The sequence below is a fragment of the Drosophila novamexicana genome, unplaced genomic scaffold (genome assembly GCF_003285875.2).
Source record: "Drosophila novamexicana strain 15010-1031.04,08,12 unplaced genomic scaffold, DnovRS2.1 tig00000986-arrow-arrow-pilon, whole genome shotgun sequence".
Lineage (NCBI taxonomy): Eukaryota > Metazoa > Arthropoda > Insecta > Diptera > Drosophilidae > Drosophila > Drosophila novamexicana.
In genome coordinates this window covers 464,645-490,554 of record NW_020824835.1, presented here as the reverse complement: position 1 = coordinate 490,554, position 25,910 = coordinate 464,645, and the positions used below count along the sequence as shown (strand labels likewise).

Sequence of the window (25,910 nt, the reverse complement as noted above, 5' to 3'; positions counted from 1 at the left end):
AATTTGTAAATAAGTTCATTCAATACAGGAAAATACATTTTTAAGAGCATACACAAGAATTCAAGTCGAAGAAGTTTACTGAAAATCTTTGCTTGTCGAGGAAATCGCATTTTATACTATTTTTCCATAGAATCAATTTATTTGAGTTTTTCCTTAGTTTAGCTGCCAGATGAATGAACTACTACACGAATTGCTGCTTATAAGTCCTCCTGTGATAGTCCAGTACTTACTTTTATTATCAAATGGTAACTTTCGATTGGTATATCTATTTAAAATAAGGGTTGTCTGTATTTCTTTATCTCTATGCTTTTTATTTGGGGATAAAAAAAAACCGACTTTGGCCTCTTTTTTTAAAAGAATGCACATGACTGCTCACCACAAAACAAAGCTTGCAGCAACAATAAGCCACAAAGCCATTAAAAATTGGAAGCAAATAAGCCTGGGCCAACCAACTGTGCCAAGCCATTTTCGCCATTGACACCCATGCGAACAGTGTTAATTAATTAAAAAAGAAAAACTAATAGACGATTGCGTTGACAAGATAAAATGGCAAACATTTAAAGCCAAGAAAACAACACACAGTGTGCGCTCACACATACACACACTCAAGATATAGCCAAATGTAATAAATTGTGACAAAAAGTCAGCAAAAGTATGTTGGCGAAGGCGTCAAGGTGTGACATTGACCCTCGATAAGTAGTTAACAGCCTGTGTGTGTGTGTGTGATTTTGTGTGTGGCACAAATCTAAAAACGTTATCGTAGCAGTAACAACAACAACAACAGCGACAACAAACATTACAATTTAAAAGTGCATAAAAATATTTATTGGCTGGGCGAAATCAAGTTCGCTTTTAGTTTTCCAAGCCACGACAATGAAATACACTGCGCAACCATGTGGAAAGATTTTAAATTGAATAAACGAATGAAAAGTAAAAATTACCTCAACATGTTAATAACTATTTCAGATATAGTGGAAAGTATTTAACTAAATGTTGCCAGTCTGGTTGAACTAAGCAAATTGTATACAAATATTCAAAACCAAAATAAGTAACATATTTAAATATCTAAATTTATATGGGAACTATGCAAGCATATCAATTTTAGCAATATGTATTTTAATACATTGTTTGTAGCTTAGTGTTATCAGACGGTCAGGGCCAGGCTTTGACTTTGCTGTTGTTGCTGCTGTTGCAAGTGGCAGGCCTGCAGCTGCAGCAACAACAACAACAACAACAACAATATAGAACACAGCTGTGTCTTAGACAAGCTCGAAAAGCTAAATTATTGCCAAGTTCTTTCTTATATTTTGTTGGGGTTGTTTTTGCTTTTGTTGTTGCCAGCACAATTTTTGCAAGCAATTATTGCCAATAGCAGAAATATTTTTGATTTGCAATTTTCTCACGGCCCAGAGAGCGGGTAAAAGCCTTTCACAAAATTGAGCAACCAATTGGTTTGTCAATGGCACAATTGAATCTTTCGAGCAGATTCACAATTAGCCAGCAGCAGAGTCAGCAGCAGCAGCAGCATTAGCAGCACCATACTGACAGCAACAACGACAACATTGGCGCATACAAATGGTGTTAAAGCCTGAGCGCAAAATGTAATTTGTTTTCACACAACATAATCAACATGATAACCCCAGCCAAAACGTCTTTAGATTGAGTCTAATGATGATAAACGCTTTTACTGTGAGGTAACTACAGACTTCTGACACCGACGCAGACACAACCGATGCCCACACCAATGCAAGCTCGAACCGTAACCGGAGAGAGAGCGATCGACTGGCAACTGGCAACTGGCAACGGCGGCAACAAGCGGCAACAGCGGCAACAGCCAACAACGGCGACGGCAACGGCAACGGCAACTGCAGCATTTGGCTGCATGGCCAATAATAAGTCAACATTCCAAGGCGTGTTAAGAGATGCTCGATTAAATGCCTCAATTGTGGCTCATATTGAACACCAGGCGAGCGCGACCCAGCAACATCGACACCACACACCACCTGTCTGCAAAACGCTTGAAGAAGAAGCAGCAGCAAATAGCACCGCCCCCACCAACGGTCAACTTTGTGCCCATTGCCCGTTGCCCGATTCTGTTGCCTGTTGGTATTGCCCGTTGCACGTTGCCCTGTTGCAAGTGTTGCTGTTGTTATTGCTCGCAGTGCTTGCCTGACTTTTAGCACTGTCCGCTCGAACGCTCCGAATGGGCGAAATCGTTTAGTGTCGTACCTAACTAAGAAAACGTATTTTCAATATCGAAATTATTATTATTAGCTGACAGCAAATCGCAGTTTTCGACTGTTGCTGTTGTTGCCTGGCGTTGCCGGCGCATATTGTAATAAATGGACAGGCCTGTTATTGTATGCACTTTGTATATGATATGCGAGTACTAACACAAAACTTAGCTCGCGCACACTACAATAATTGGGCATTATCAATTGCTTAAACACCTTGTCATCTCTCCCAAAATGACGATTGCGAATATTGCGGTATCATTTTGGCGTTATTCAATTGATTAACAAATATTTGCCAATTCTTTAAAATGTGTCTTAGGCTCTTACCTTGTGATAACTTGTTAATCATAATAAATAACAATTAAGTGTTTCGGAGCTGACTCAAAGTCGTTCAGTTCTCTACAGGTCAACTTTAAAAGCTGTTGCATTAACGATTTAAATATATAATATTTAAAGGTTGTACATATCAAAATTCTCTTCTGAGATTTGTAGTACATTCAAGGTTTCATTGTGACCAACCCATGAGCAGAGTCAACCTCTGGCATCATAATTTTTATTTTTTTTGTTTTGGCTCGCCATCTGCGACTGCTGGTCGGCTTCTAAAGGTGAGAAACTGGCCACATTGCTCGCGGGCAGCGCTGCGCCCCCCTAACACACATACACACACTCACACACAAACACACCGCAGCAACAACAACAACAACAACAAAGACAACAGCGCAATTATATGCCATTTTATAAATACAAGTATTTTCAATAAATATGAGCATTTCTATCGGAAATTTATGCGCAAATAAGCAGGTGTTTAGTTGTGACGAGTCAAACGCTGCCCGATAGCAATGGAAAATACATAAATGCTGAGTTAGGCCGAGAGTGGAATCGATGTCTAGTAGTCGTCGTCATAGTGGTCATGGTTGTGGGTATTTGTGGTATGGGCATAGCTGAATGGCAATCCGTTACAGTTGTCGATCAGCTAACAAGATAATTGTACAAATACAAATACAACAACAAGGCACTACAAAGAGAGCTGTGATAAGCAACACGTTACCAGTATCAAATTACAGATCTTCCAATTAACTGACCAATAAGCGGCGTTGCTTTTAATTTGATAATAGTGCAAACTCACGCCCAATGGCAACAACAGCAACAAACTGTTGCCCAGTTAGCCAGCAACTTGTTGGTAACAACAACAACAGCAGCAACAACAACAGCACGCAATGTAGCTGCAACATGGACGCAGACAAAAACAATAGACGCATTTGTAAGACGCCCCAACAGGGGGCTAATAAACTCAAAGCAGAACAATTGCTGAGACCTTTGACAGGAATATTATATAGAATAGACATAAACTCACAAAAATTTAGCTTTAACAAAACATAACTACATATAGCAAATCATATTACCAAGAAATCTTAACAATTTTGTTTGACAACAATAAGAAGTACTAAAGGGCCTGTAATGATTCGTTCAGAAAAATCGTGTGAATTTAACATTTTAAGATTATCTGCATAAATACAATGAGCTATAGGTGCATTTGGCAATAATAATTAAAGTATTATATTCTTTTTTGTGTGGATACATCAAATAATTTCCAAAGCTCACTTGAAAAGTTAACATGCTGGTCCATAGATTTTTTCTCCAAATTCAAACCATCTGGTATAAATCGAAATTATGTATATTTATATTTAACAAACAACAAGTGTGAGAAAGGTGAAGAAAATCATTAAAACAAAAAAAATATAAATATACATTTACAAATAATAACAGCACATTTTCAATATAAATTTCCAATAAGCTCTGACTGTTCTTCAGTTACGTTTAAGAAAGTTCCTGAGAGAAGCCAAGTTTCTTGTATGACGTACTGTCAAAAGTCAAAGTTTTCGTTCTTCACGAAGTATTTGTTTACAAGAAATAAATCGGCAGATACTTGAAAAAAAAAGTATTCTAAAATTTATGATTTTGGTTATGAAACTCCTTTAAGAACCTTACCAAATAATGTTTAATGGGAAATTATTGAAAACTTGGTATGAGCATTAAGTACTTAAATATGAGCTAGGCACAAGCACTTAGCATCAATCAAACACTAAACAAGAGTTTAGAACGGCAGCAGCTGAGTTGCCAGTTGACATATGAGCAACAGGCAGCAACTGCAGCAGCAGCAGCCACAGTTGAAAAAGCTGAAAGAAGAAAGAACATTTTGCCGCCACACCAAGTGAAGCGGCTACTACACAGAAATTGGGATCCGGTAACCGGGCCGCCGGCATACTAACAAGCAGCAGCAGCAGGAATAGAATAGAGCAGAACCAGAACCCCATGCATTGAGAATTATGTAACACAGCCGCTTGGACCGCAAATTTGCAAGTCAAGTCTGGGGATGTCACTGTTTGGATAGACAGGCGGGACAGCTGAGCAAAGCCGCCGCCGCCGACGTTGAACTTAATCTGCGAGCATGATTGTGCAATATTTGTAGAGTGGCTGACGACGACGAGTGCGCGCGTTGTCCTGGCAAGGTTGTTATGGACGCACCAATGCTTGTTTGTGCCTGTAAACATGCCGGCCGATACACAAAAAAAAACAAAAGCACCCCCCTAATCCGAGCGTCAGCAGCTCCATTTCAGTTGCAACAACGGCAGACAATGATCTCGAGACGCGACAAATTGCTGCAGCAGCCCTGGGAGCAGCTGCGCTATGCACAGCATCGCGAGAAAGTGATGTCCGCACGTCCAGCGATTGATACCAAGTCACCGCGCCAGCACGATCATGTGCAGCGCAAGTGGAAGAAGCAGCAGAACGAACGGGAGCGCCAGCAGCAAATCGAACGTGAAAATCTACGTCTACTGCAGAAGTTGGGCGACATCATGAGCAGCAAGCGCATGAATAACCTGTGGCTGCAACCGAGACCCAAGTATATAAAAAGAAGAAGAAAAGCCAAAACAAATCTATTTTACTAACAGTTTCCCCACTTGCCATAGTTTTCTCAACCGGGAGAAGCTGTTTCCGACACGCCCTTACTCCAGCTTGCCACAGATTGTCACCATTTACGGCGTGCAACCACCTGGTCCCGTGCTCTATGGCATGCTGCCTAAGCCGTCCGTTGTAAGCCGCTGTCCCACGTGCAGCGGCAATCCGGAGCGCACTCAGGTGGCCATACCGGAGCAACGGCTGCCTTGGGCGATGCCGCGCGAATCCTCGAGCCGCAAGCAACAGAAGCAGCAACAGCGCTGCTATCACTGCGGAGGCGTCAAGAGCATGGAGCGTAAACTCTTCGGGGATTACTCTTTTGACTATGAATAACAATGCAGCAGGCAAATAAAAAGAACTACAAATTTATTAAACAAACGACATTTAAACTTTGGGTATGTTGGGCGGCAGGGTGGCAAAGGTGAGAAAGCCCGTATGACCAGGCAGCACTTGAGGATTACTGGAGGTTAAATACTTTTTCAGCTCCTTGGGTTCCTTTGATTTAATGTCGTCATTTGGATTTCTCTCTGCGCTTTTAGGTGCTTTGAGAAATTCCAAATCAATGACTGGCAGTGAACGGGTTTTGATCACACTCTCCTGCTGCAGCACCTCCATGGAGCAAATCTCGTTGAAGCCCAGCTTGGTGAGCACATTTATACAACGCTGCGACTGTTCTATGCACGGTGAGAACGAACAAAAGCGACCGCCTGAAATTATAATGAAGATATATGTACTATATGAGCCAATAAACCAGATAGAAGATTCATCCCATGTTTTAAAGCTATCCTAATAAAACCTAACATAGATTCGTCTTTTTGTTACAGGCTGTACATATATCATAAACCTGCTACTTTTCTCCAAAATAATTATATCTTCGACACCCCGAAGATAAATGTTATTTCTGTGTGTAAAAGCAGAGGGGAATGTAATGCCTTTTCTGTACGCTGAAGATTAAAAGCCCATTACAACAACATATTTTTCGACCGATTTTTTCTATAACACTTGACATTCCATTCATGACATACAGATTTGATTCACATATAAGGATAATAGTGGGAATGATTAATAAGGCGTTTGGTCCAGTTGTTTTTAAAAAATGTTGTTCATACAAGAATTATCAACAGGTGGTTCTAATGGAAGATCCGAAAAGTTCCGACATATATACTATCTACAACAAAAAGAGGCTCTATGCAAAGTTGCACTACGAAAGCTTCAATATTAAAAGACTAGTTATATCATCTAGATACATCTAGAGACATAGTTATATCATCTAGATTATTGACAACAGGTCTCCTTCTACGCGTTCCACATTTAAGTACAAACTTATAATAAGTTATACTAGCTATAAAACACTATAAAAATCTCTAGCATATTTAAGTATTGCTTGAAATTGATGTAAATATTGCATCCCGATGCCTTTATCTTATTATACCATTTACTAGAGTTTCCAAACATCGATATACCCATACGATACCGACATTCCTTTAGAAATCACGGCTGGAATGGTGCAGCGCGCAGTTGGTTTCACTAATGAATGACAAAGCTGCCCAACGGGCTGCCTGACCACGTCAACTGCCAAAAGCGGGCGCATTCAATGTCAAACACAATGAAATGGCCAAGACAGACAGACAGAGAGAAAGAGATGGGGAGATGAATACAGTGAGGGAGACAACTGACTGACCAAGCCAAGTCTTGATTGCGGTTGCCGCTGTCGGCTGCCGCGCCAAAGGGCGCTGACAACTTGTTGTCAAGCGCTGACTGGGCAGTCGCGTTTCACTTACCCGACAACTTCAACGCCTTGAATGCATGTGGCACCGCCAAATCCGGCGCGGGTAGATCCAAAAACACCGCATCAGCCGCACCGTCCAGCTCGCTGGTGAAGCCCAAATTGCAAACATCTCTGTGATAGACCGTTACAAAGTCGCCGAGTCCGTGTCGCGTGAACTCGTCGCGCGCCTGATCCGCTCGCGCCTCATGAAAGTCGAATGTGTGTAGGCGGCCCGTGGGCTTTAGCGCGCGCAGAAAATAGTGCGACAAAGAACCGGACCCGGTGCCGGACTCAACAATCACTGCGCCGGGACGTACCTCCAGCTGATGAAGTATCATGCTTATGTCAGGCGTGTATATAATTTGTGTGCGATGTGGCAGCGTCTGCGTCCACAATTCCGGATTTGGCTGCAACACGTGCGCCCAGCCTTTGGACAGCTCCACGCGACTGCCATACTCCACGCCAATAATACCTGTCCGCGATACACGTAGATATTAGTTATCAACACGTAGTTATTGTATTAAAAAAACACCTACTTTGTACTTTAAGTGAACCGTACGGCGTCTGGAAGATGTTCGCAATGGTTTCGCCTTTTTTGTTTACTATCGTCGGCACCGCTTCGATGGCGTGCATGGAGTTCACGCTCAGATAGAGAATGACAATATCGCCTTGCTCTATGTGTGTTTTGGGCTTAAGGAAACTCATTGTTATGGTTGTTATTGCCGGTTATGATCTAGGAAACGGCGAGAGGAATGGAGAAGCGTGGGCCAAGTATGACCGCGAACGGCAATATAAATACTAAATGGTGTGACCAGAGTAATTTATACAAAACATACTCAAGGAAAGTTAAGACTTCATCCAAACTAAGAGAGTTTTTAGAATTTTATACAAGAATACATGCACTGTCTTACTTAATTAACAATAATTTAAAAATGTCGCATAAACAAATAGGTTGATATGCTCACCAGTTGCAACAAAAGTGTTACCACTTTTCAAAAAGTGTGCAAAAAATACTAAGCTGTTTCTATTGTCACTTAACAACACCTTTTTTGCATGCCAAGCAGCCCACTTCACGTTGATTTGCTTCTTCTTTCCCTCTTTTGGTTTTTTACTACAAGTATGTAAAGCTTGCTTTTTGTGAATTTGTCAAATAATCTGTGAACATCCGCAAAACGGCTAATAAATTTTTGCTAATTGCAATACACAATGTTTGACAAATATTCGTTCTACGACGTTACAATTAACTTATGTAAATTGCATTGTTTTTTCCCCCTATTTTTATGCTCGTTTAACCGGAACTTCCTAATTGTGCCGACTTATTCAAATCCCAATTGAAACCGAAATTTTAAATTGAAGCAGCCGCAATATGGTCCAGCGCTTGACTTTGAGGAGACGCCTGTCGTACAACACCAGATCCAACAGGAGGCGCATGTAAGTTTAAAGCGTATAGTATTGTTGGTGTAATCTAATCAGACGCTTGTTTACAGTGTGCGCACTCCCGGTGGCCGGCTGGTCTACCAATACGTGAAAAAGAACAAGACTGTGCCACGCTGCGGCCAGTGCAAAGAGAAGCTTAAGGGCATCACCCCATCGCGCCCAAGCGAGCGTCCACGCCTTTCTAAGCGCCACAAGACCGTTTCCCGCACATACGGCGGTGTCTTGTGCCACGGCTGCCTGCGTGAGCGTATTGTGCGTGCCTTCCTCATCGAGGAGCAGAAAATTGTCAAGGCGCTGAAGAGCCAGCGCGAGGCGCTCGTCAAGCCCGTCAAGAAGGTGGAGAAGAAGCCCACCAAAGCGGCGGCTACCAAGAAGCCCGCTGGCAAGACCGGTGGCAAATCAGCTATCAAAACTGCATCCAAGAAGCCTGCACCCAAGGGCGCTGTAAAGTCCAAGAAGTAAATATGCATAGGATATTCATTGACTTAAGAATTGGACGTGGAAGCATTTTGTAATAAAGAAAATACAAGTTGGAAAAATTTGAAGTTTTTGCTGGTAATATGTTGTTGGGTGAGGGTTCTTGTCTATGCTAAATAAACAGCTGACAGGCTTGGTCAGTGTTTAATCATTGCCATTCACCGTTTTAACGGACAGCATGTGCAAATGCTGCTGCTGTTTTAAGCATTAAAAAATTACGATGCCACAGCAAGCGAATGTCAGTAAACCGAATGAATCGTACGTATATAATAAATAACTTATTTTTATAGTTAACGTGATTTCATAGCATTATAAACTTACAGCACAATAAAAGTGCCATTTGATACGCCAGAGCATGCCAAGATAGCATATCGCGTGTTGAGTGTGGATCAGGAGCCACGCAGAAACTTTGTTCAAAAAACGCTGAGCCTGGAGGACGATGTGCTAGTGGTGCACTTTAGTGCCGATCAAGTGAAAAATCTTCGCACCGCCATAACGTCGTTCTTTGAGTGCCTGCTACTCTGCCAGGATACCATCAAATTGTTTGGCGCAGATCAAACCGAAACGCAACTAAAGAACAATGCCGGAACACAGTCCAGCGCCCACACCGCATAGAGCTATTTACGGTTTTGCATTTTATATACTGTTCACCGTACTATTTTTTGTATATGTGGCGTGGGCCTTCCTGCCCGTGGAGCTGGGCCTGCATTCGTATCTGCCGGACAAGTATTTTGCTGTGTTTGTGCCAGTCCTAATTCTGGTGTGTGCCTTCTTTGCCGTCATAATTTATCCGGCAATTAATCTCTCACTGACGCCTAATATCGATTCTATTGCGTCGGTTGTCGACCTTAAGCTAGTACTACCTAAGGGCGCACAGTTCACATCTTGGTCACAACTGCAATGTCAACGCTCTGAAACGACGGCCCATCGGAATGCGTTACCAGCAATCCAGTGTAATCTGTGCGAAACGCAGCACATGCCAAAGACTCGCTCGCCTATACCTCCACTTAGATTTCTAGACTTGCAAGAAGTAAACGCCACATATTATAACTAACAAATTGACTTTTAATGTAAATTCCCTATGTTTACTTTCGACGCACTGTCGTCCACCCTTCTTCTGGCTCCACAAACGATTCCGTTTGCTGCTTGCGCGTCTGGGAACGTGTTACACGGCCGCTGCTTGTTGCGGCCGCCTCCTCGTCGCTCTCAGCAGCGTTCATGTCATCGTCAGCATCCTCTTCATCGTCGTCCATGTCCTCGTCGGATGATGAGTCCCCTTCTATGGGAGTGTATGTTATTTTGACATCGGGTCGGAGCCAATCTTTGCCCTGCGGCAATTTGCTGAGCTCTGTTTCAATCTGTGGGTACTGGGAGGCCAGCGCCATTTGCTTGTAACGCAGCAGATTGCGGCATATTTCGGGTATGGAGTGATCGTCGCACAGCGTATTAAATTCCTGATCCATCAGCTCTTCAATCACCTCCTGCAGCTCACCCTGCGTTATATTCTCGTTGCCCACGCAGTACTCATACGTGTAGTCCATGATTTGTATGGCCATCTGCGGTATTGTTAGGTTAGAAATTGTGTGAGAATAGAATTCGATGTGCTCCTACCTGCTGGCCATTGCGTCCGCCCATCCCATGCTCAACTGCCAAGCGCAGATTTTGCCAATTGTTAAAGATTCTTTCAACAATTAAGCGAAAATTCTTTTGGAATTCGGTTTGAGTCGTCGTCGCTGCCATCGTGTGCTATGCCAGTGTTGTGCAATTGTTAACAATCCCTTGACACTCACATGTAAATATGCACGTCGACAGCTGTGCCTTTTGTTTACATGCCGACGCGCCATTAACTGCAAACCAGAAATTATGTCTGACAGCGAAAATCTGGAGCAAGCTTTAAATGAGCATGACTTGAGCACGGAAGCTGCCTTAGAAAATGCCAATGAAGATGATGATGAAGAGGAGGATGCGGAACCAATTACCGCTCAAAAGGTGAGGCGATTACCTTGCATATAAACTCTGTCGTCACTTGTTGCATTTACGCACAGGTACTAGAAATACTCGAAACAGCTTGGACAAATGAAATGTGTGCCCCGGAATTGCTGCAACATCAGACGGACATGCTGGAGCTAATGCTCTCGCAGGTGGCGCACATGGAAGAGCAAATGAAGGATCTGGACAAGAATGATTTTCGCTTTGTGGTGCATCAAATGGAACTGGAGCGCATACGGTATATCATGGCCAGTTATTTACGATGTCGCTTGCAAAAAATCGAAGCCTTTACCCAGCACATCATCAACCAGGATGAGTCACGTGATGCGGCTGACAAGCGTCTATCGTCAGAGGAGGCCAAATATGCTCAGGATTTTGCCACGCATGTGGACGAATACTTCACCAAGGTGGCCACACGGTATATGCCCAACCAGCAGCGAGGCGAAGCCGATCAACGAATTGTCGCGCCTAATCTCATGAGCCATGTTTTTCTCAAAGCGAACGTGGCAGGTGCGTTAAGCCTATGCATATAATATATAATTTAAGTTTTAATTATAACAAATATATTTGCTTTTAGTGTCTGGCGTTATCGTGGGCGTTGATGACGAGGAAGTGGATCTTACGCCAGGCTCACAACATATTATACCGTATCAACTGGTGGCTGACTTAGTACAAAAAAACCAAGCGCAACTTATTTAAATATTTTTATATAAATGAATATACTAAATTATATTTGAAATGCATTTAAAATTGATACACATTTTTTCGCGCTCAATTCGTAGCCAGTGTTGTTATACGCGCATTGTTGCTGCTTCATCGGTAACAGCTGGCGGCTTAGTGGTGACGTCACAACATAAGTTTCCATTGGAATTTCTTAGGTATACACGCCACGATTCGTCTCAGTTGTCAATGTGGCGCGCTTTTACGCGTATAGCAAAAACACTTGAGTCCCTTGGTCAAGGAGGCGCAGTGCTACCTCAGCAATTCCAACATTCCCAGCTGTACAACAACATACGCAAAACTAATTACCTCCACTTACACAACCAAGCGTTGCTCACAAGACTAAAACACGGAATGTCCACTGCGAAGCCAAAGGTTGTTTTCGTATTAGGTGGCCCCGGTGCTGGCAAGGGCACGCAATGCTCGAAAATCGTTGAACGTTTTCAGTTTACGCATTTGTCGGCTGGCGATTTATTGCGTGAGGAGCGTGCACGCGAGGGATCCGAGTTTGGCCAGCTAATTGAGGATTACATACGTAATGGCAAAATTGTGCCCGTTGAGGTCACGTGTTCGCTGCTGGAAAATGCGATGAAAAACTCGGGCAAATCGCGGTTTCTCATCGATGGCTTCCCACGCAACCAGGATAATCTGGACGGCTGGAATCGTCAAATGTCCGGTAAGACGGACTTGCAGTTCGTGCTGTTCTTTGACTGCGCTGAGGATGTGTGTGTACAGCGCTGTCTGGGCCGCGGTCAGAGCGGATCCGGTCGTACCGACGACAACATGGACAGTCTGAAGAAACGCATTCAAACTTATAACAACGACTCGTTACCCATCATTAAATACTTCGAGAGTGTCGGCCAGGTGAAGACCATTGATGCCAGTCCCGATGCGGACAAGGTGTTCCAGGATGTAGAGCGAGTGTTTGTGGCCAACGGCTTCCAATGAAATTACCCACTTACTTAGTTCACGTTCTAGATTCAATTATGTGTGTTTCCTTATGTGTGTCTAATCTTAATTTTATCTCTCCCCCCCTTACTTAAATATATATTTACGCTTGTTATCATAAAGTTTACACAGTTGCGATACGATTTTTGCGTGAGGGAATATGGGCATATTAAAGATAATAACATTTTACGTTACTTAAAAACAACAGCGGGCTAGTATATAAAACGGCAGGTGATAGCGGTGCTTAACTAGTCCTTGCGCAGCTTGTCCAGGCGCGCCTGCAAGTCTGCGTCCGCATCGGACATGGGTGTAGAACCACCGCTGCCGCCAGTCGCAGCAGCACTTGCACCGGCACCAGCAGTAGCAGGTCCGCCGCCGGCACCACCTGCAGCGACAGCCGAAGCTGCTTTCTGCGCACCCGCACCACCTGCTATCGACAGAGAGCCGGAGGCAGTGGGCAGATCGCCCAATTGTTCGCCTAGCTGCAGGCCCAGTTCGTCTAGCACTTGAGAGACAACGGCATCGGTTTCTTCCTCATCGCCCTCATCCTCCATTGCATCATCGATGGCGTCGTTGATCATCTCCTCCTTCATGTCCATCATCTCCGACTGCTTCTCGAAGTCCTGAAGTATCTTTTGTATTTGAGGGAGATTCAGTTGTCGATTCATATTCTGCATGGCCTTGGTGACACCTACAAGTATAGCGACGCATGAGTAAAATGTGAATCACCCATGGGCAAACCCTCCCACACCTTTCATTGCTTGGGCCATTGTGTTTTGAGATTTGAGCGTTTGTATTTTTAGCGAGACCGCTTGAATGTTTGCCTTCATGAGCATAAACTTCTTGGAATATCGACGCGTGCGCACTAGATCCTTGGCCATGATCTTGACCGCATCCATTTGACCCTCTTTGGCCATTTTCTTGATGTCGGCAATGATTTTCTTCTCTTGTTGATCCATTTTCATCCGTTCTCGGTCCAAATCACGCATTGCCTTATTCAAAGCACGCTGATTCTTACGCAGCATCTCATCCGGTGAGATCTTTTTGCCAAAAAGCCAATCCATTTTACGAAATTAATAACTATTTACGACTTAAGAACTGTGTAGAAATAAAAGTCTTGCGAATTACTCATCAAAACAATTGTGGAGTAGCGTTGCCACAAAGTTTTTTAACAGCCGTTCTTGTAGATTTAACAGAAAACTCCCACAGTTAACAGTTAAAGCGTGGTAAACAAAGCATAATTTCTGTCAGCAAAGTAACTTTTGTTTTTAATAAAATTGAAATAAAACTGTGTTTATTGTGCCTTCTTATATATTAGTTGTAAAAAAAATTTCGTATGCCAATCAACTTTATAATTTCGTATGACAATTGGAGGCGGATTGTTGTAATAATATTATAATTGAACTCAAGCACAATCTCATTGATTGTTATTCAAACAAATAAATTCAACACTCCACTTTAATACATAGTTTGCTAGTAAAATCTTGATGCATTCAAAAATTGTGTTGTATTGTTTTTTTTTGCTTGGACTTTGCAGAACATGTGAGCACCATACTACGCATTACACCACACTACGTATAAATGTTATGTTTACGTTGACTTTTCGCCTACGTAACGTATGCATAGTTCTGCCCACAACAGCAACAGACGCTAAATTTTTCGAGTCTTGCGTTTAATTTTTTGCTCGACAATGAAGGAGTTCGATGATATTCATTTTAGCGTGGATAAATGTAGGTGCTCCTGTTGTATAGCCTGATCTGCTTTAAGCACTTTCTTTTCCCTTACATAGACACCAAGGAGCTGACACGGGAATGTGTGGGCGGCAGCGATTTGCAGCAGCGTAAAAAGGAAATTGAGGCCTACAATGAGCAGACGTCGGCAACGCTCAAACAAACCTGCAAAAAGAACTATATGCAGTTCATACAAACCGCCAAGGAGATATCACGTAAAATAAATAAATGCTATTTCCGTCTTTCATGAGCTAATTTCAAACATATTCACAGATCTGGAGTCGGAGATGTATCAGCTGTCGCATATACTCATCGAGCAACGCAACATTTTGGCCAGCATGACCGATGGCAAGGCGAGCAGTCACCTTAAAGCGGACAGTATCGAGGTGGAGAACAGTGCAGCCACTGAGGACGTGGAGAACAGTCATGCCACACGCGCTGTTAAGGAAATGGTGCAGGGTTTTAATGGAAATCTCGAGGGAAAAACATTCCTAAACGAAGGCGCCCTCATCGAACTGGATGGTAATGACTACCGGCCCATACAGCGTGTCTTCTTTTTTCTGTTCAACGATGTGCTCATCGTGTGCAAAGTGAAGCATGATAAGTATGTCTGCATAATATATAATCCCTAACACCTCTGATATAATATTTATAACATATTTTTTCCAGACGCCTCGAGTTTCTTACGGAATACGATCCCAAAAAGATAGCCGTTATTAATATCAAGGATCTGGATGGCGTCAAGAATGCCATTAACATCATAACGCCTGATGGCTCCAAGATATATCAGAGCATAACAGCTGCCGGCAAGAGCGAATGGATTGAGAAATTGGAAGAAGCCTTTCGTTTTGATCAGCAAAAGAAATCAAAGAAGGGACAAGCACCGCAGCCACCAAATCGCGCCAAGCAGCAGCAGTCCCAATCGAAAAGCGCCACGCCCGAAAAGCTGCCCGAAGAAAGTCCTACAGAAAGGCAGCCAAAATCCCTGGAAGATCAAACGCCCGAATGGCTAAGCACGGCCAGCGAGGAAATCCAAACGCTTGTGGCGCAACGCCATTTCGAGGACGCACAGTCGCTGATTAAGCGCACGCAGGAGTTTCTGCGCCTGGCCGAAAACAAAAAGAAGCTGCTCCAGGCGGACAACATTGAGGCTAAGGTTAAGCAGCAGGAGCAAAAGCTCACCAATGTGCTGCTCCAGGAGCTGTCCAACAGTCACAATCGCAATTTACAAATTGCACTGCGCTCAGCCCGCCGCCCCCTGAAGATTCTCGTCGAAATGGGTCGTTCCCGACAGGCCAGTGCCACATTGCTGAAGGTATGCACGGTTAGTCTGCGTGTGGCGCAACGCGAAGCACGTCGCAATAATGCAGAAATCTCGGAGCTTTTCTTTTGCGACCTGACTCAGGTAGCATGTGATTTTCTCAGCGCCTTTGAACAGCAGCCTGCGTGCGTTAGCGGTAAATAACAATCCATTAGGATAGAGTACATCCTATATTTAACTAATGCTTACTTTTTTATAGCTCTCGTTGTCTGGTGCAATGCGGAGCTGCAGTACTTTGCGAGCCAGCTGATCAAACACTATCTAACCAAGGGCACCTCACTGGAGGCAGTGGCCAAGTGTGTAGAGCGCGTGCGCAAGCCTGCCACGAAGCTTACAGAGATTGGTTTGGACATAAGTTACCATTTAGAGGGCCTGTTGCGCACAACGCTGGAGTCACTTATTGAAGAGTGCAAGCAGCGCCTGTTGGACGCGGTAGGTCGCACCGAGGAAAGCTGGCAGCCGTATAATTTGCAAACGAAATCAAATTTAAAGCGATTGCTGCTAGAGTTGGATGCGCTTGGCATTGATGTGCGGTCCCAGACCACAGGCGATACATGGCTGAATTTAACACAGTCCACTCTCGTTTTTATACGACAATTCCTCCAGCTGACCGAGCACTGTGGCTGCCTGGCCAAAGGCGAAACACTGCTGCCGAGTCTGGAGAAGTTGCTGCGTGATCTCTTTTTGGCACAACACGCATTAAAGCCTCCTAGCGACATGGCCATGGATGTAGGTTAACAAACTATCAGTTTAATACTTTGTAATAACTAATATCTTAATTCATAGCCCAACTTTGTTATAAAGAACAAAATCTTTCTGGTGGACAATTTGCTGCCCATTGCCATTGATAAGTTCCGCAAGACATCGGGTCGCCAGTGTGAGACACTACGGGAGCTGCACACGAAGCTATCCCGCCAGCACGGGGCTCCAGTGCCGCGTCAGCGCAGCGTCTATACGACCGATGTCTTTTAAAGAGTAGTTTAAATTTACCTTTGATTACATATATAATTTTTTATTTTTCTTTTTCGTTTTGCTTCAATTATTTATAATATAATTATATACATATATAACCACAATAATAATAATATTTGTAAAATTAAAAATCGAAGCGTGTGCTGCACTATATTCTCTGTTTTGCTTATTACAATTTTCGCTGGGCGCGAGATGTGCCCACAATTCTATATAATATATATTTATATATATATATATATATATATATCCGATTCATTTCTATATAAACTAATGTGTAAACAAGTTCCTTTTTTATTATTTGCTTGTTTAATTATTATTTTTTTGTTTTTGTTTTCTGTTTTCTTTTTTTAGCTGCACAAAACAGGATTTTACAAATGTTGGGATTTTGACAAAGGATTTATTTATGTTTTTTCAAAATTACATACAAGCAAAAGCTGGCCGCTTTGGCGCCCCCGGCTATTGATGTGTGTGCGAAGTGTGGGGGTGTGTGTGTGTGTGTGTGTGTGTGGAAGTGCTGTTGCGGCGGCGCCTGCTTCGTTTTGTTGTTATTGTTGTGTTTATTTATAATGTAAAATTCTTAACTAAACTGCTTACTAATTATATTCATTTATATTTATATATATATACTTTTTCTGCATGCAAATGTGTTTCGTGTGCGAAGAGGAAGTGAAGTGTGGGTTGGTACAGTACACTGTGGTAGCAGGGTAGCAGTCACTAATTTAAACAAATTGACAAATTAAAAACTTATAATTTTGTTTTGCATTCGCAATTATTAATTTACGTTCGATTTTGTTCACAAAAAACTTCGCTGCCGACATACATATAAACACATAGACAAACTAAAAGCACTCACATTTCTGACATCGTGTTCTCATCTGGTATGCATAATCTCAACGCTCCAGCAATGACTAATCCATGCTGGGTCCACAATTGAAAAGGACCCAGCATTTAATTCTTTTGATGAGCGTAGTAGGTAACGCCGACTGTTATTACTTTTTTTTTAGTTTTCTGCTCTGTATTTCTCATTATTATTATTATTTTAGGTTTTTACTTTGCAATTTGTGTTCAACTTTTTATTGGACTTAGCCTAGGCTTAGTAGCTACAAGTACGCTTAATTTTTTTTTATTTTTCTTTCTTTTTGTTTTGTTTTATTTATATTATAGAATTTTTACTTCGCTCTCATGCATTGTACTGCTGCCACTGCTTTGTTGTTGCTGTTGTTGTTGTTTGTTTGTTTGCTTGTTGTTATAAGCATGCTATTGAACAATGTGTTATTCATTTTTATTATTTTTTGTAGTTGTAATAAAAACCTATATGCGATTATTACAAAATGAAAAGTGTGGATTCCCTCTCTGGTGTTCTTCTTTTTTTTTTTTTTTTTTAATAAATAACTTCATAGACAGTAGCCTTTTTATCGCCCGAACCCGTCACAATATATTTGTCGTCAGTTGATATGTCGCAGCTAAGTACGGATGATGTTTCCTTCGACTGCAAGCAATATAAACAACAAAAATAAACAATTAGCAAATACAAATTGATTAATAATATACATATATATAGACAGATGTGCCAATTAGTTTTTTGTCAAGTGTGAATGACTTTTTAATTATAGGAGATAACTTTTAAAATATATTTACCTTCCAGTTGAATTTTTATATTTCTTATTTTTTCTTTTATTAATTGTCTCTTTTAACATTTTAAAGCACTTTTAATCTGGGTGTATCTATTGTATCAGTTTCAAACATTTCTAAGTGGCTACAGTATTAAAAATTGTTTTATTTTGTTATTGTTTTGCTTCTTCTATGAAATATATGTATGTAGGTTTTTAAAGACACAACATATTAGGAATTATAGCAAAAATTTTTAAGTTGCAATGTTTCCTCTATTGGAATCGTTGAATTTAAACCTAAAATTAGTTGACTTTTGGTTTCTATATATGTTTATGTATCAGCCTAATTGATATCAATTATTATAGTAAAGAAAGCATAGCAGCTTTCACACGGACAAATCAATTTAACTATATAGTTGACCCTGCATTTGCTTATTTGGTATGGGACATAGGGTGTATAGATTATTTTAGATCAAGGGTATTTGCCTCACCTGGAATATACTGGCACCGTATGGTGTTCGCCATGCGTTAAGCAGGTTGTCTTTGCCGGTGGAAACGAACCATTTGCCACAGGTGGCAAACCGCAACGACAGAACGCAGCTCTCGTGCAAATGCAGCTGATACTTGTCTGGTTTCGATGCATGCAATACTTCCACATGTGAATTCTCCATGCCCACGGCCAGCCAGTCACCTTTTGCAAAAGAAGGAAACATAATTAGTATATGTTTTATGAGCATAAATGAGGTGCATACTAACCTGTGGGACAGTAGCCAAGCGAGAATATTTGAGAACTGAAATCGTGCTGCTGCAGCTGGCGACCTTCGCGTAGGTCCCACGAGCGCACTGTATTGTCCAGGCCGCCAGTCCATAATCTTGAGCCATCCGGACTGATGTCAATGCACGAGGCACCGTCCGTGTGACCCTGGAACTGACGTACCAGTATCTCATTGTGCAGATCCCAGACAGCGATGTTGCCATCGCTGCAGCACGAGAAGCACACCTTCGAATCGGGACTGATGGCGAGCGCATAACAGGCAGGCGCCGCTGAGGTTAGCTCGGCCTTGATGCGTGGCGTTGGACTGGCCAAATCCCATATCGACAGATTCGATGCCTCGCCACCTACAATGAGTGTGCGTCCATCCGGCAGCAGTTTCACCGATCGTATATAATTATCGCGCTGCAGGCAATCCAGCTGGCTGACGGGATTCTTATTGCCCGGCTGTGAGATGTCCCACACCTTGACGCAGCCCTTGCCGCCAGTATAAACGTATTTTGTAGGATTTGAAATAGTCACCGCACAGACGACCTCGCCATGCGATAACGTATTTATTTGTCGCGCATGTCTTGGTATGCCAACGCCTACCAGCGCGTCCGGCGGAAATGGCACCGGCTGCAAGCTACCCTCGCCGTTCATATGGAAAGAGTATGCACTATTCCCAAAGAAAATAAATGTAAGTGCTAATTTTTAAACGGATATCATTTATGGTGCACTTACGGCTTTCCACCCGTCAGTGCCGAGGGATGTGGAATGCCGTTTGTTCGTACATGCGCATGCGGATCGTACGGCAACGGCGGTCGTCCATAGGCGGGATCCGATGGTGGACGCTGATAGGGATCCGCCGGTCGCTGATACGGTGACGCTGGATAGCCAGCCGGCGGTGGGCCACCTTGTTGCATCATTTGTTTAGGATTTGCGCCCTGAGATGGTGCTGCAGCGTTTGGTGTCGGTGTACGTGCCTTCGCGCCCGGTGTGCCCGGTTTATCCATCTATTAATAATCAATAAAAATAAATTTAAAAAAATACAATTAGTTTGATATTTAAGAACGTTTTCTTCACCCTCTGACCCGATAAATAATGTTGTTTGATTTCAAACGTTAGTTCAATTTTAATTTAATAAGCCTTGCTTAATGGTCAGATTAGAGATATAGAAATGTCTACCCCTAATTAACAATCAATATTTCAAAACTTAAGAATTGCTTAACCATTTTGAATATTTGCCTTACATCTTTTGTCTTGAGGCTGGGTGTGGAACGCGACGAACTGGAGCCTGAACGCGAAGGCGGGCGCTCCTGTTTAATGCCACTGCCGCCCGGTTTGTCCAGACGCTCGCCATTTAAGCTCTCACGATCACGCACCTCCATTGACACATGTTCGCCGTTTGGGCGTGGTGAGTGGGATTCCTGCAAGGGGCATTGAAACGAGTGTTAAATTTCGAGTGTTTGAGGGAATGTTATTTTGTTATTTAATTTTTGTGGAGTTTGTTGCATGAATATCAGGGCCGAGACTCAACTCACCATTTCATTTGCAACATCTACGACTAAATCTTGATCGCTTTTCTCGCCTTCATCGTCCTGCAAATAATTTTGAAAAAACAAACAAACAATAAAACAAAATTCGTACAACGATAGCAACGACAACAACACAAATAACAATTTAGTTGTTTATTGCACTACACTACAAATATAAGTATAATATATTGATTTTCATTTCGATTTTATGAAGCGCATGAAGTGACAGTGGATTAGAATAGACAATAACTACATATGAGGTAGGCTACTATATATTATAAGAATATGTTTTTTTTTTATTTGGTGAGTTGAGAGGCAGCAACTGCTGATGACACAATGAGTCGAGTATACTAAATGATATATGCGTTTACTCTAACACGATACTCACTTGCAGTTTTTCATCTTTTCGACGTTTCGAGTCGTTCTCAATATCCAGTGGCGAGCGCGTACGATATTTCTCACGATCCGCTGGTGAAACCGAATTGCGCTGCAACAGAACAATAATTTGATAAGTATTTGATATTATAGGCTTTTAGATGACGTTGCTTACCAAGCGCTCTTCAGCGCCCGCTGGTCCCTCTAAGCCCATGGGCTTTATATCCGGCCTTTGATGGTCAGGCGGCGCTTTAAGCAAGCCCTGTGGCCCATGTGGCAAGCCCATCGTGGCACCCAATGCACCAAACGGATTTAGTGCGCCCATCGGTTGTGGCGGGCCGCCTGGCACCTGTTGTGCGTGTATTTGTTGCTGCAATTGGAAAGCCGCAGGCAGTTAGTTAGTTGAACAAATGCTGATGTAAGTGCATGAGCTTAACATTTTCTGTTATTTGGCTTTGGGACGTAACAAAAGCTATTTTGATGCAGCTGTGCGCGTGTGTGCAGACAACACCAACAACATCGAAAAGTAGAAAAACAAGCGGCGGCTTAGAACTGACGCAATATTAACATCTAAAATAATAATAATAACAAAATGAAAGGCACCTTCTGGAGAGGCGAGCCAGAAATAATGCAACAAGCAAACAACCAACAAACGAACGAACGCAAACGGCAAATGAACAAAATAATAAAAACTTACTAAAAGTTGATGTATTCCATGTTGCTGCTGATGCTGCTATAGACACACGGATATTGTACGCACATACACATCGTTTTCAAAATTATGTCAAACGCATTTTGTATTGATCGTAGTTTGTTTCAATATTATACAAAAAAAAATATATAAAAAAAAAACAAGTTGGTCAAATAAGTCGCAAAACTATAAAATTATTGTGCAGTACACTTTGTTCAAGTGAATCACGGTAGTTGGTAAAAATTCCCTACTAAAAAGCCTATTTTGTTGAAGTATGAATGTTTCTAGAATTTTCAGTATATTATATTTACATCTAAAGATTGTCGCTCAAAATGCGAATCGGTCATAAATTGAAATAGCCCCCTTTATGAAAAAGAGTCCGTGAAAATAATATAATATTAAGTCTAAAATTGGTCATAGATTAATTTTAAAAATAGTATACTGACATAATGTACACATTTCCATGTATGATAAATAAAAGTAGATGATGTTTGGAAACTTTTCCATTTTGGGTAATACAAATTTTAATTTAACATTTTCGACTGTTTCAACATTACTTGCTGTCTTTTCATTGTTTAGTAAAGTCGTCTTAATTATAAATGTCGCAAAAAACAATTTATTTGCTGCAGGATTAGCTTTTGTTAAAAATTTGTGATTGTGTCGAAAAAGTTAGAAATAAGTTTGGGACTGAAAATATTGGCCGGCTAAAAAGGATATCATTGAATGAGCTCTGCCGATGAGTTCTAAATTGCGAGCGACCACTGTACACACGACTAAATCAAATAAAACTGAAACTCACAAAATTTGATTTTTATAAACAGCAACTGGGGTTTTTTTTTACTTAATTTTATAAGTCAATTGATTCATAAAAATGCACATGAATGATCTCAATTTAAGTAAAAAATGCAATTTTTATACAGGCTCATTTTTCTAAAAGTTTAAAAATTCTATATTTCGATTCCTATGTTATGAATACGGTAAGAAGTCTTACGAAAACGAAATGTATATACAATTTGTTCGCTATAACGTAACTTTACCGTTTCGGGCGCGCCACTTGGTGACCATGGAAGAACTTACCCCAATGATCAGATTGAGCTCCTGCATTGTGACCTGCTTCGCACGCTCTACCGCTTGCAGCACTTGTTGCTGATGATCGGCCTGTAGGAATGGAAGTAGCTGGTTGATCAGTGTGTTTAGACGCTTGGCGATTTCCGTTTGCTTGTGCATTTCCACATTAAGGCCATAGGACATTTCATAGTACTGCGTTGAAACGTGTGGGAGAAAAGGATTAGAAAACATACTGAAATTGAAAGTTGATCATTAATAACTATTTTTACCATAACATAATGGCGCTGCATTTCGGTCTTTTCGTTTGCCAGCTTCTCGCACTCCAATTTGATGCTGAAATTCACAGGAAAAATAATCAAAAGGCCAAATTAGTTTAGTTGAAAGAAATCTCGGGCAACGCTTCCGTCGTCGCGCCGGCTAAAAAATCCTATGACCAGCAACGCATATGGCGCGTTGCCTGGCAAACCGGTTTACACAGCCGAAGACATGCGAGACTGAAAAGCAGCATAAGCCCAGCAGAGAATGTAAGCATGAAAAACTACAGAATTCAATTTTTTGTTGTTATATATATAAAAGAATTCGAAATCGGAAATTCTTTATTCTATTTTAGTGTAGAATGTTCGTTAGAGTACAGTTTTTTGAGACTTTTAACCCGTAAATTGTTCGGGATAAAAACTAACTACCATGCAGATGCATGAAAAAAGAACGGACGTTTTCATGACATCATTTTACTATAGATTTGCACCGTACAACGCTTAAATTTTGATTAACTTAGAAATATATTATCCAAATGTGTCTAAACAGTGTCAATAGAGCGGTCACACAAAAAGTATTACATAAATTTGAAATTAATATTATGCATCGGAAAAATAATGATGGAATTTTCCTAATCATATAAGCCTATCTTTTAGCTGTTTGGTTGGGTTTCCTATTGGGTAACGATGTGTCGTAGATACTTGCCTGTGATATTGTGCCTGCAGAAAATTAAACTCCTCCTTGATGCGCTCCAGTGTATCGGCAATGGTAAATTTGATTGGACCCTGAGGTGGTGGTCCCTGTACGTATTGAAGATGGACATGGGGGCGAAACACAATTAGCAAAACACTTGATTGGGTCCCAGTGCAATCTGTATACTTACCCCGGCGGCGGGGTGACGCACCGGTGCGGGATACATTGTTGTGCTGCTGTTCTGGTTGTGATTATTGCTAAATTGTTGCTCAACCAGGGACGAAGGGAAAAACAACAAATAACAGTTGTAGTTTTTTGTACCGTAATTCTTTTTATATATATTTTGTTCGTAGCCTGTGGTTGAGCGAATTGCTTATGCTTCCTCTTCCTGTTGGCAGCGCGCCGCTGCCCGCTGCTGCTGGCACCCTGAGATTGAACTCTCCTCTGCCGAAATTAGCAGCACTAACACCGGAGCATGTATATAATTTTGCAAGCGTTTATTTGCTTTTATTGTGATTTTAGGTTTAGTTTAACTCCTGCGTTTCCATATTGTCTAGCGTTTTGCGGATATCCTGCAATGGGAATTTTACGTTTCTTAGTTATTGGTCGTTATTTTGCACCATTTTTTTCGATACGTAGAATCTCACGCACATACATGCACACACACTAACACAGGCGCGCTCACGTATTTTTGAGCATCTCAGCAATGGCAGCCATGCCAGCAACAACGAGTGAGCACATACACACACACACACACACACATTTAGAGGACTACGTACGTACGAGGGTATGAGTGTGAGTGTTTACCGCCGAAAAAATCAAACGCACAGTTGCATGTGCCAGAGCAAATTGTTACGCAAAAAATAAGCATGCGGCATAAGGTAAAAATTTATCGTTCACTTTTTAGGAAGCATGAGATGTTCTTGCTAAACTATTTCCACATTATTGTGGCATGTAATATTTGCAAAAGCTATGCACGCTGCCCGCACGCTCTGTACAAACAAATGTACCCGTGCAATACACATACAGATAGACTGCAATTACGCAGGGTTGCCACCTTTAACCGGAGCAAAAATATTGCCACTAGGCAGGAGCACAAGACACTTAGTTGAATTCTAATAAAGCGAATCCTGCCTTTAATCACTTTGAGACATTGCAGCAACCAACCAAAATATTTTATATACAAACAAAGGAAATATCCAACAGAAATTGTAATTTCCAAGCAACACTACTTGCGACAGCGAGTTGACCACTCACACATACATGCAAACAGACAGACAGACTTATACACGCGCGCGCACCCTAAACGGACGAGTGGCAAAACTCATACACACAAACACACGCGCACACACGAGCGCAGCGCAAAAGAAAAATTGGCCCAACAAAAAATAAACAAAAGCAATTAAAAAACGGAGTAGTTGGCAGTACCAATTTACATTTGGGCGTTTAGCTTTCGGTTCAATTGCACATTTTATTGCCACTTTGTGTGCGTACACATACACTGCACTGATATGAGCCGACTTTTTCAGTGCAAAAAAAACGTAATTTTTTTGCTCGGATTTTGCCTGTAAAAACTGGCCTCTTCAACCGACCGACCGACCGACTCGCTACGTCTGACAGCCAGCCTGCGCGTCGTGTATGTGTTGTGTGGCGTTCTCGTTCTCGTCTCTATTTTTTCGCATCTGCTTTAGCCGTCTATTTTGCAGTTAGATTTACGGCTGCTTTTAATTGCTATCCGACAATGTTTTAAACCGCACGTAATGCACAATTACTTATGAAAGTTAATAAACTTCGCTGCCGATTTGTTTTTAAACCGCGAAAGTAATTTTAATGCGTGGAAAAAATAAAAAGCCGACGATACATCGCTAGATATATCTCATCACTTTATTATTTATATGTATCGAATGGCCGCCACAATTTATCGACTGGCCACTTTGATTTATCGAATTCGATGGTGCGTCAATGCTATCAACATGCAACATTGTAGAACACGAGCAACGATTGATAGGGCACGCAATCGAAATTTAAAAATCAGTACAAAGTAATTAGCGTGTGATTAAATATATTTATATATCTATTAAAACAACTAAACAAATATGAAAATGTATGTGCAAATTTTACACATATTTTGACTTCATATAACATTTATATTAAAGCCATAAGCAAATTTGGGTACATTCAAAATATTTTGAAAATTATCTTTAAATAAACTCTTACATTGAAAATACGAGAAAAAAGCTTATAAATAACTTCATCAAGGCGACAATTATCAAGGAAATTATAAAGGGGAGGATCTTTTGAAACAGCACATCCCGATGATTAGCAGGGATTTGTTATTCAAGCTCAAATGCATGGACGCAATTCCCTTACTA

At 41.6% G+C, this 25,910-nt stretch overlaps 11 protein-coding genes across 16 annotated transcripts; 7 read left to right on the top strand and 4 right to left on the bottom strand.

The window, feature by feature from the left end:
• The first annotated feature begins 4,870 nt into the window (after positions 1-4,870).
• LOC115765601 lies at positions 4,871-5,528 on the top strand. Its single transcript, XM_030709254.1, has 2 exons — positions 4,871-5,139; positions 5,207-5,528. Exons 1-2 carry the CDS (start codon positions 4,871-4,873, stop codon positions 5,526-5,528), a joined length of 591 nt encoding a protein of 196 aa, XP_030565114.1.
• Positions 5,529-5,552: 24 nt separating this feature from the next.
• LOC115765711 (tRNA (adenine(58)-N(1))-methyltransferase catalytic subunit TRMT61A) lies at positions 5,553-7,892 on the bottom strand. Its single transcript, XM_030709372.1, has 4 exons — positions 7,800-7,892; positions 7,500-7,696; positions 6,977-7,435; positions 5,553-5,902 (listed from the first exon to the last, which is right to left on the bottom strand). The coding sequence occupies exons 2-4, from the start codon at positions 7,666-7,668 to the stop codon at positions 5,580-5,582; spliced, it is 951 nt and encodes a 316-aa protein (XP_030565232.1). The 5' UTR covers positions 7,669-7,696; positions 7,800-7,892; the 3' UTR covers positions 5,553-5,579.
• A 401-nt stretch (positions 7,893-8,293) lies between these two features.
• LOC115765712 (60S ribosomal protein L34) lies at positions 8,294-8,945 on the top strand. The gene is made up of 2 exons (XM_030709373.1): positions 8,294-8,394; positions 8,451-8,945. Exons 1-2 carry the CDS (start codon positions 8,330-8,332, stop codon positions 8,860-8,862), a joined length of 477 nt encoding a protein of 158 aa, XP_030565233.1. The 5' UTR covers positions 8,294-8,329; the 3' UTR covers positions 8,863-8,945.
• Positions 8,946-9,052: 107 nt separating this feature from the next.
• On the top strand, positions 9,053-9,515 carry LOC115765730. The gene is made up of 2 exons (XM_030709393.1): positions 9,053-9,135; positions 9,201-9,515. Exons 1-2 carry the CDS (start codon positions 9,098-9,100, stop codon positions 9,490-9,492), a joined length of 330 nt encoding a protein of 109 aa, XP_030565253.1. The 5' UTR covers positions 9,053-9,097; the 3' UTR covers positions 9,493-9,515.
• Positions 9,437-9,946, top strand: LOC115765729 (phosphatidylinositol N-acetylglucosaminyltransferase subunit P). The gene has a single exon (XM_030709392.1). It carries the CDS (start codon positions 9,458-9,460, stop codon positions 9,929-9,931), a length of 474 nt encoding a protein of 157 aa, XP_030565252.1. The 5' UTR covers positions 9,437-9,457; the 3' UTR covers positions 9,932-9,946.
• Positions 9,922-10,630, bottom strand: LOC115765727. Its single transcript, XM_030709389.1, has 2 exons — positions 10,489-10,630; positions 9,922-10,433 (listed from the first exon to the last, which is right to left on the bottom strand). The coding sequence occupies exons 1-2, from the start codon at positions 10,615-10,617 to the stop codon at positions 9,963-9,965; spliced, it is 600 nt and encodes a 199-aa protein (XP_030565249.1). The 5' UTR covers positions 10,618-10,630; the 3' UTR covers positions 9,922-9,962.
• Positions 10,631-10,661: 31 nt separating this feature from the next.
• LOC115765728 (DNA replication complex GINS protein SLD5) lies at positions 10,662-11,594 on the top strand. Of its 2 annotated transcripts, XM_030709390.1 has the most exons (4): positions 10,662-10,866; positions 10,923-11,104; positions 11,163-11,376; positions 11,444-11,526. In XM_030709390.1, exons 1-3 carry the CDS (start codon positions 10,741-10,743, stop codon positions 11,344-11,346), a joined length of 492 nt encoding a protein of 163 aa, XP_030565250.1. In that variant the 5' UTR covers positions 10,662-10,740; the 3' UTR covers positions 11,347-11,376; positions 11,444-11,526. The 2 variants fall into 2 exon arrangements, with proteins under 2 accessions (XP_030565250.1, XP_030565251.1); XM_030709391.1 differs by having other exon boundaries at positions 10,723-10,866; positions 10,923-11,376; positions 11,444-11,594.
• Positions 11,595-11,736: 142 nt separating this feature from the next.
• LOC115765789 (UMP-CMP kinase) lies at positions 11,737-12,577 on the top strand. The gene has a single exon (XM_030709474.1). The coding sequence runs from the start codon at positions 11,776-11,778 to the stop codon at positions 12,532-12,534; it is 759 nt and encodes a 252-aa protein (XP_030565334.1). The 5' UTR covers positions 11,737-11,775; the 3' UTR covers positions 12,535-12,577.
• A 95-nt stretch (positions 12,578-12,672) lies between these two features.
• On the bottom strand, positions 12,673-13,694 carry LOC115765790 (charged multivesicular body protein 2a). The gene is made up of 2 exons (XM_030709475.1): positions 13,286-13,694; positions 12,673-13,225 (listed from the first exon to the last, which is right to left on the bottom strand). The coding sequence occupies exons 1-2, from the start codon at positions 13,596-13,598 to the stop codon at positions 12,783-12,785; spliced, it is 756 nt and encodes a 251-aa protein (XP_030565335.1). The 5' UTR covers positions 13,599-13,694; the 3' UTR covers positions 12,673-12,782.
• Positions 13,695-13,837: 143 nt separating this feature from the next.
• LOC115765788 (exocyst complex component 8) lies at positions 13,838-17,939 on the top strand. Its single transcript, XM_030709473.1, has 6 exons — positions 13,838-14,264; positions 14,324-14,479; positions 14,538-14,868; positions 14,934-15,721; positions 15,785-16,314; positions 16,372-17,939. The coding sequence occupies exons 1-6, from the start codon at positions 14,225-14,227 to the stop codon at positions 16,555-16,557; spliced, it is 2,031 nt and encodes a 676-aa protein (XP_030565333.1). The 5' UTR covers positions 13,838-14,224; the 3' UTR covers positions 16,558-17,939.
• On the bottom strand, positions 17,923-25,465 carry LOC115765787 (protein groucho). Of its 5 annotated transcripts, none has more exons than XM_030709467.1 (14): positions 24,967-25,465; positions 23,729-24,110; positions 23,551-23,645; positions 22,860-22,923; positions 22,600-22,782; positions 21,529-21,564; positions 21,007-21,201; positions 20,845-20,943; positions 20,463-20,519; positions 20,172-20,348; positions 19,663-19,934; positions 18,924-19,597; positions 18,659-18,858; positions 17,923-18,046 (listed from the first exon to the last, which is right to left on the bottom strand). In XM_030709467.1, the coding sequence occupies exons 2-14, from the start codon at positions 23,762-23,764 to the stop codon at positions 17,939-17,941; spliced, it is 2,196 nt and encodes a 731-aa protein (XP_030565327.1). In that variant the 5' UTR covers positions 23,765-24,110; positions 24,967-25,465; the 3' UTR covers positions 17,923-17,938. The 5 variants fall into 5 exon arrangements, with proteins under 5 accessions (XP_030565327.1, XP_030565330.1, XP_030565328.1 ...); XM_030709470.1 differs by having other exon boundaries at positions 21,529-21,561; XM_030709468.1 differs by having other exon boundaries at positions 24,975-25,465.
• Positions 25,466-25,910: the final 445 nt, after the last annotated feature.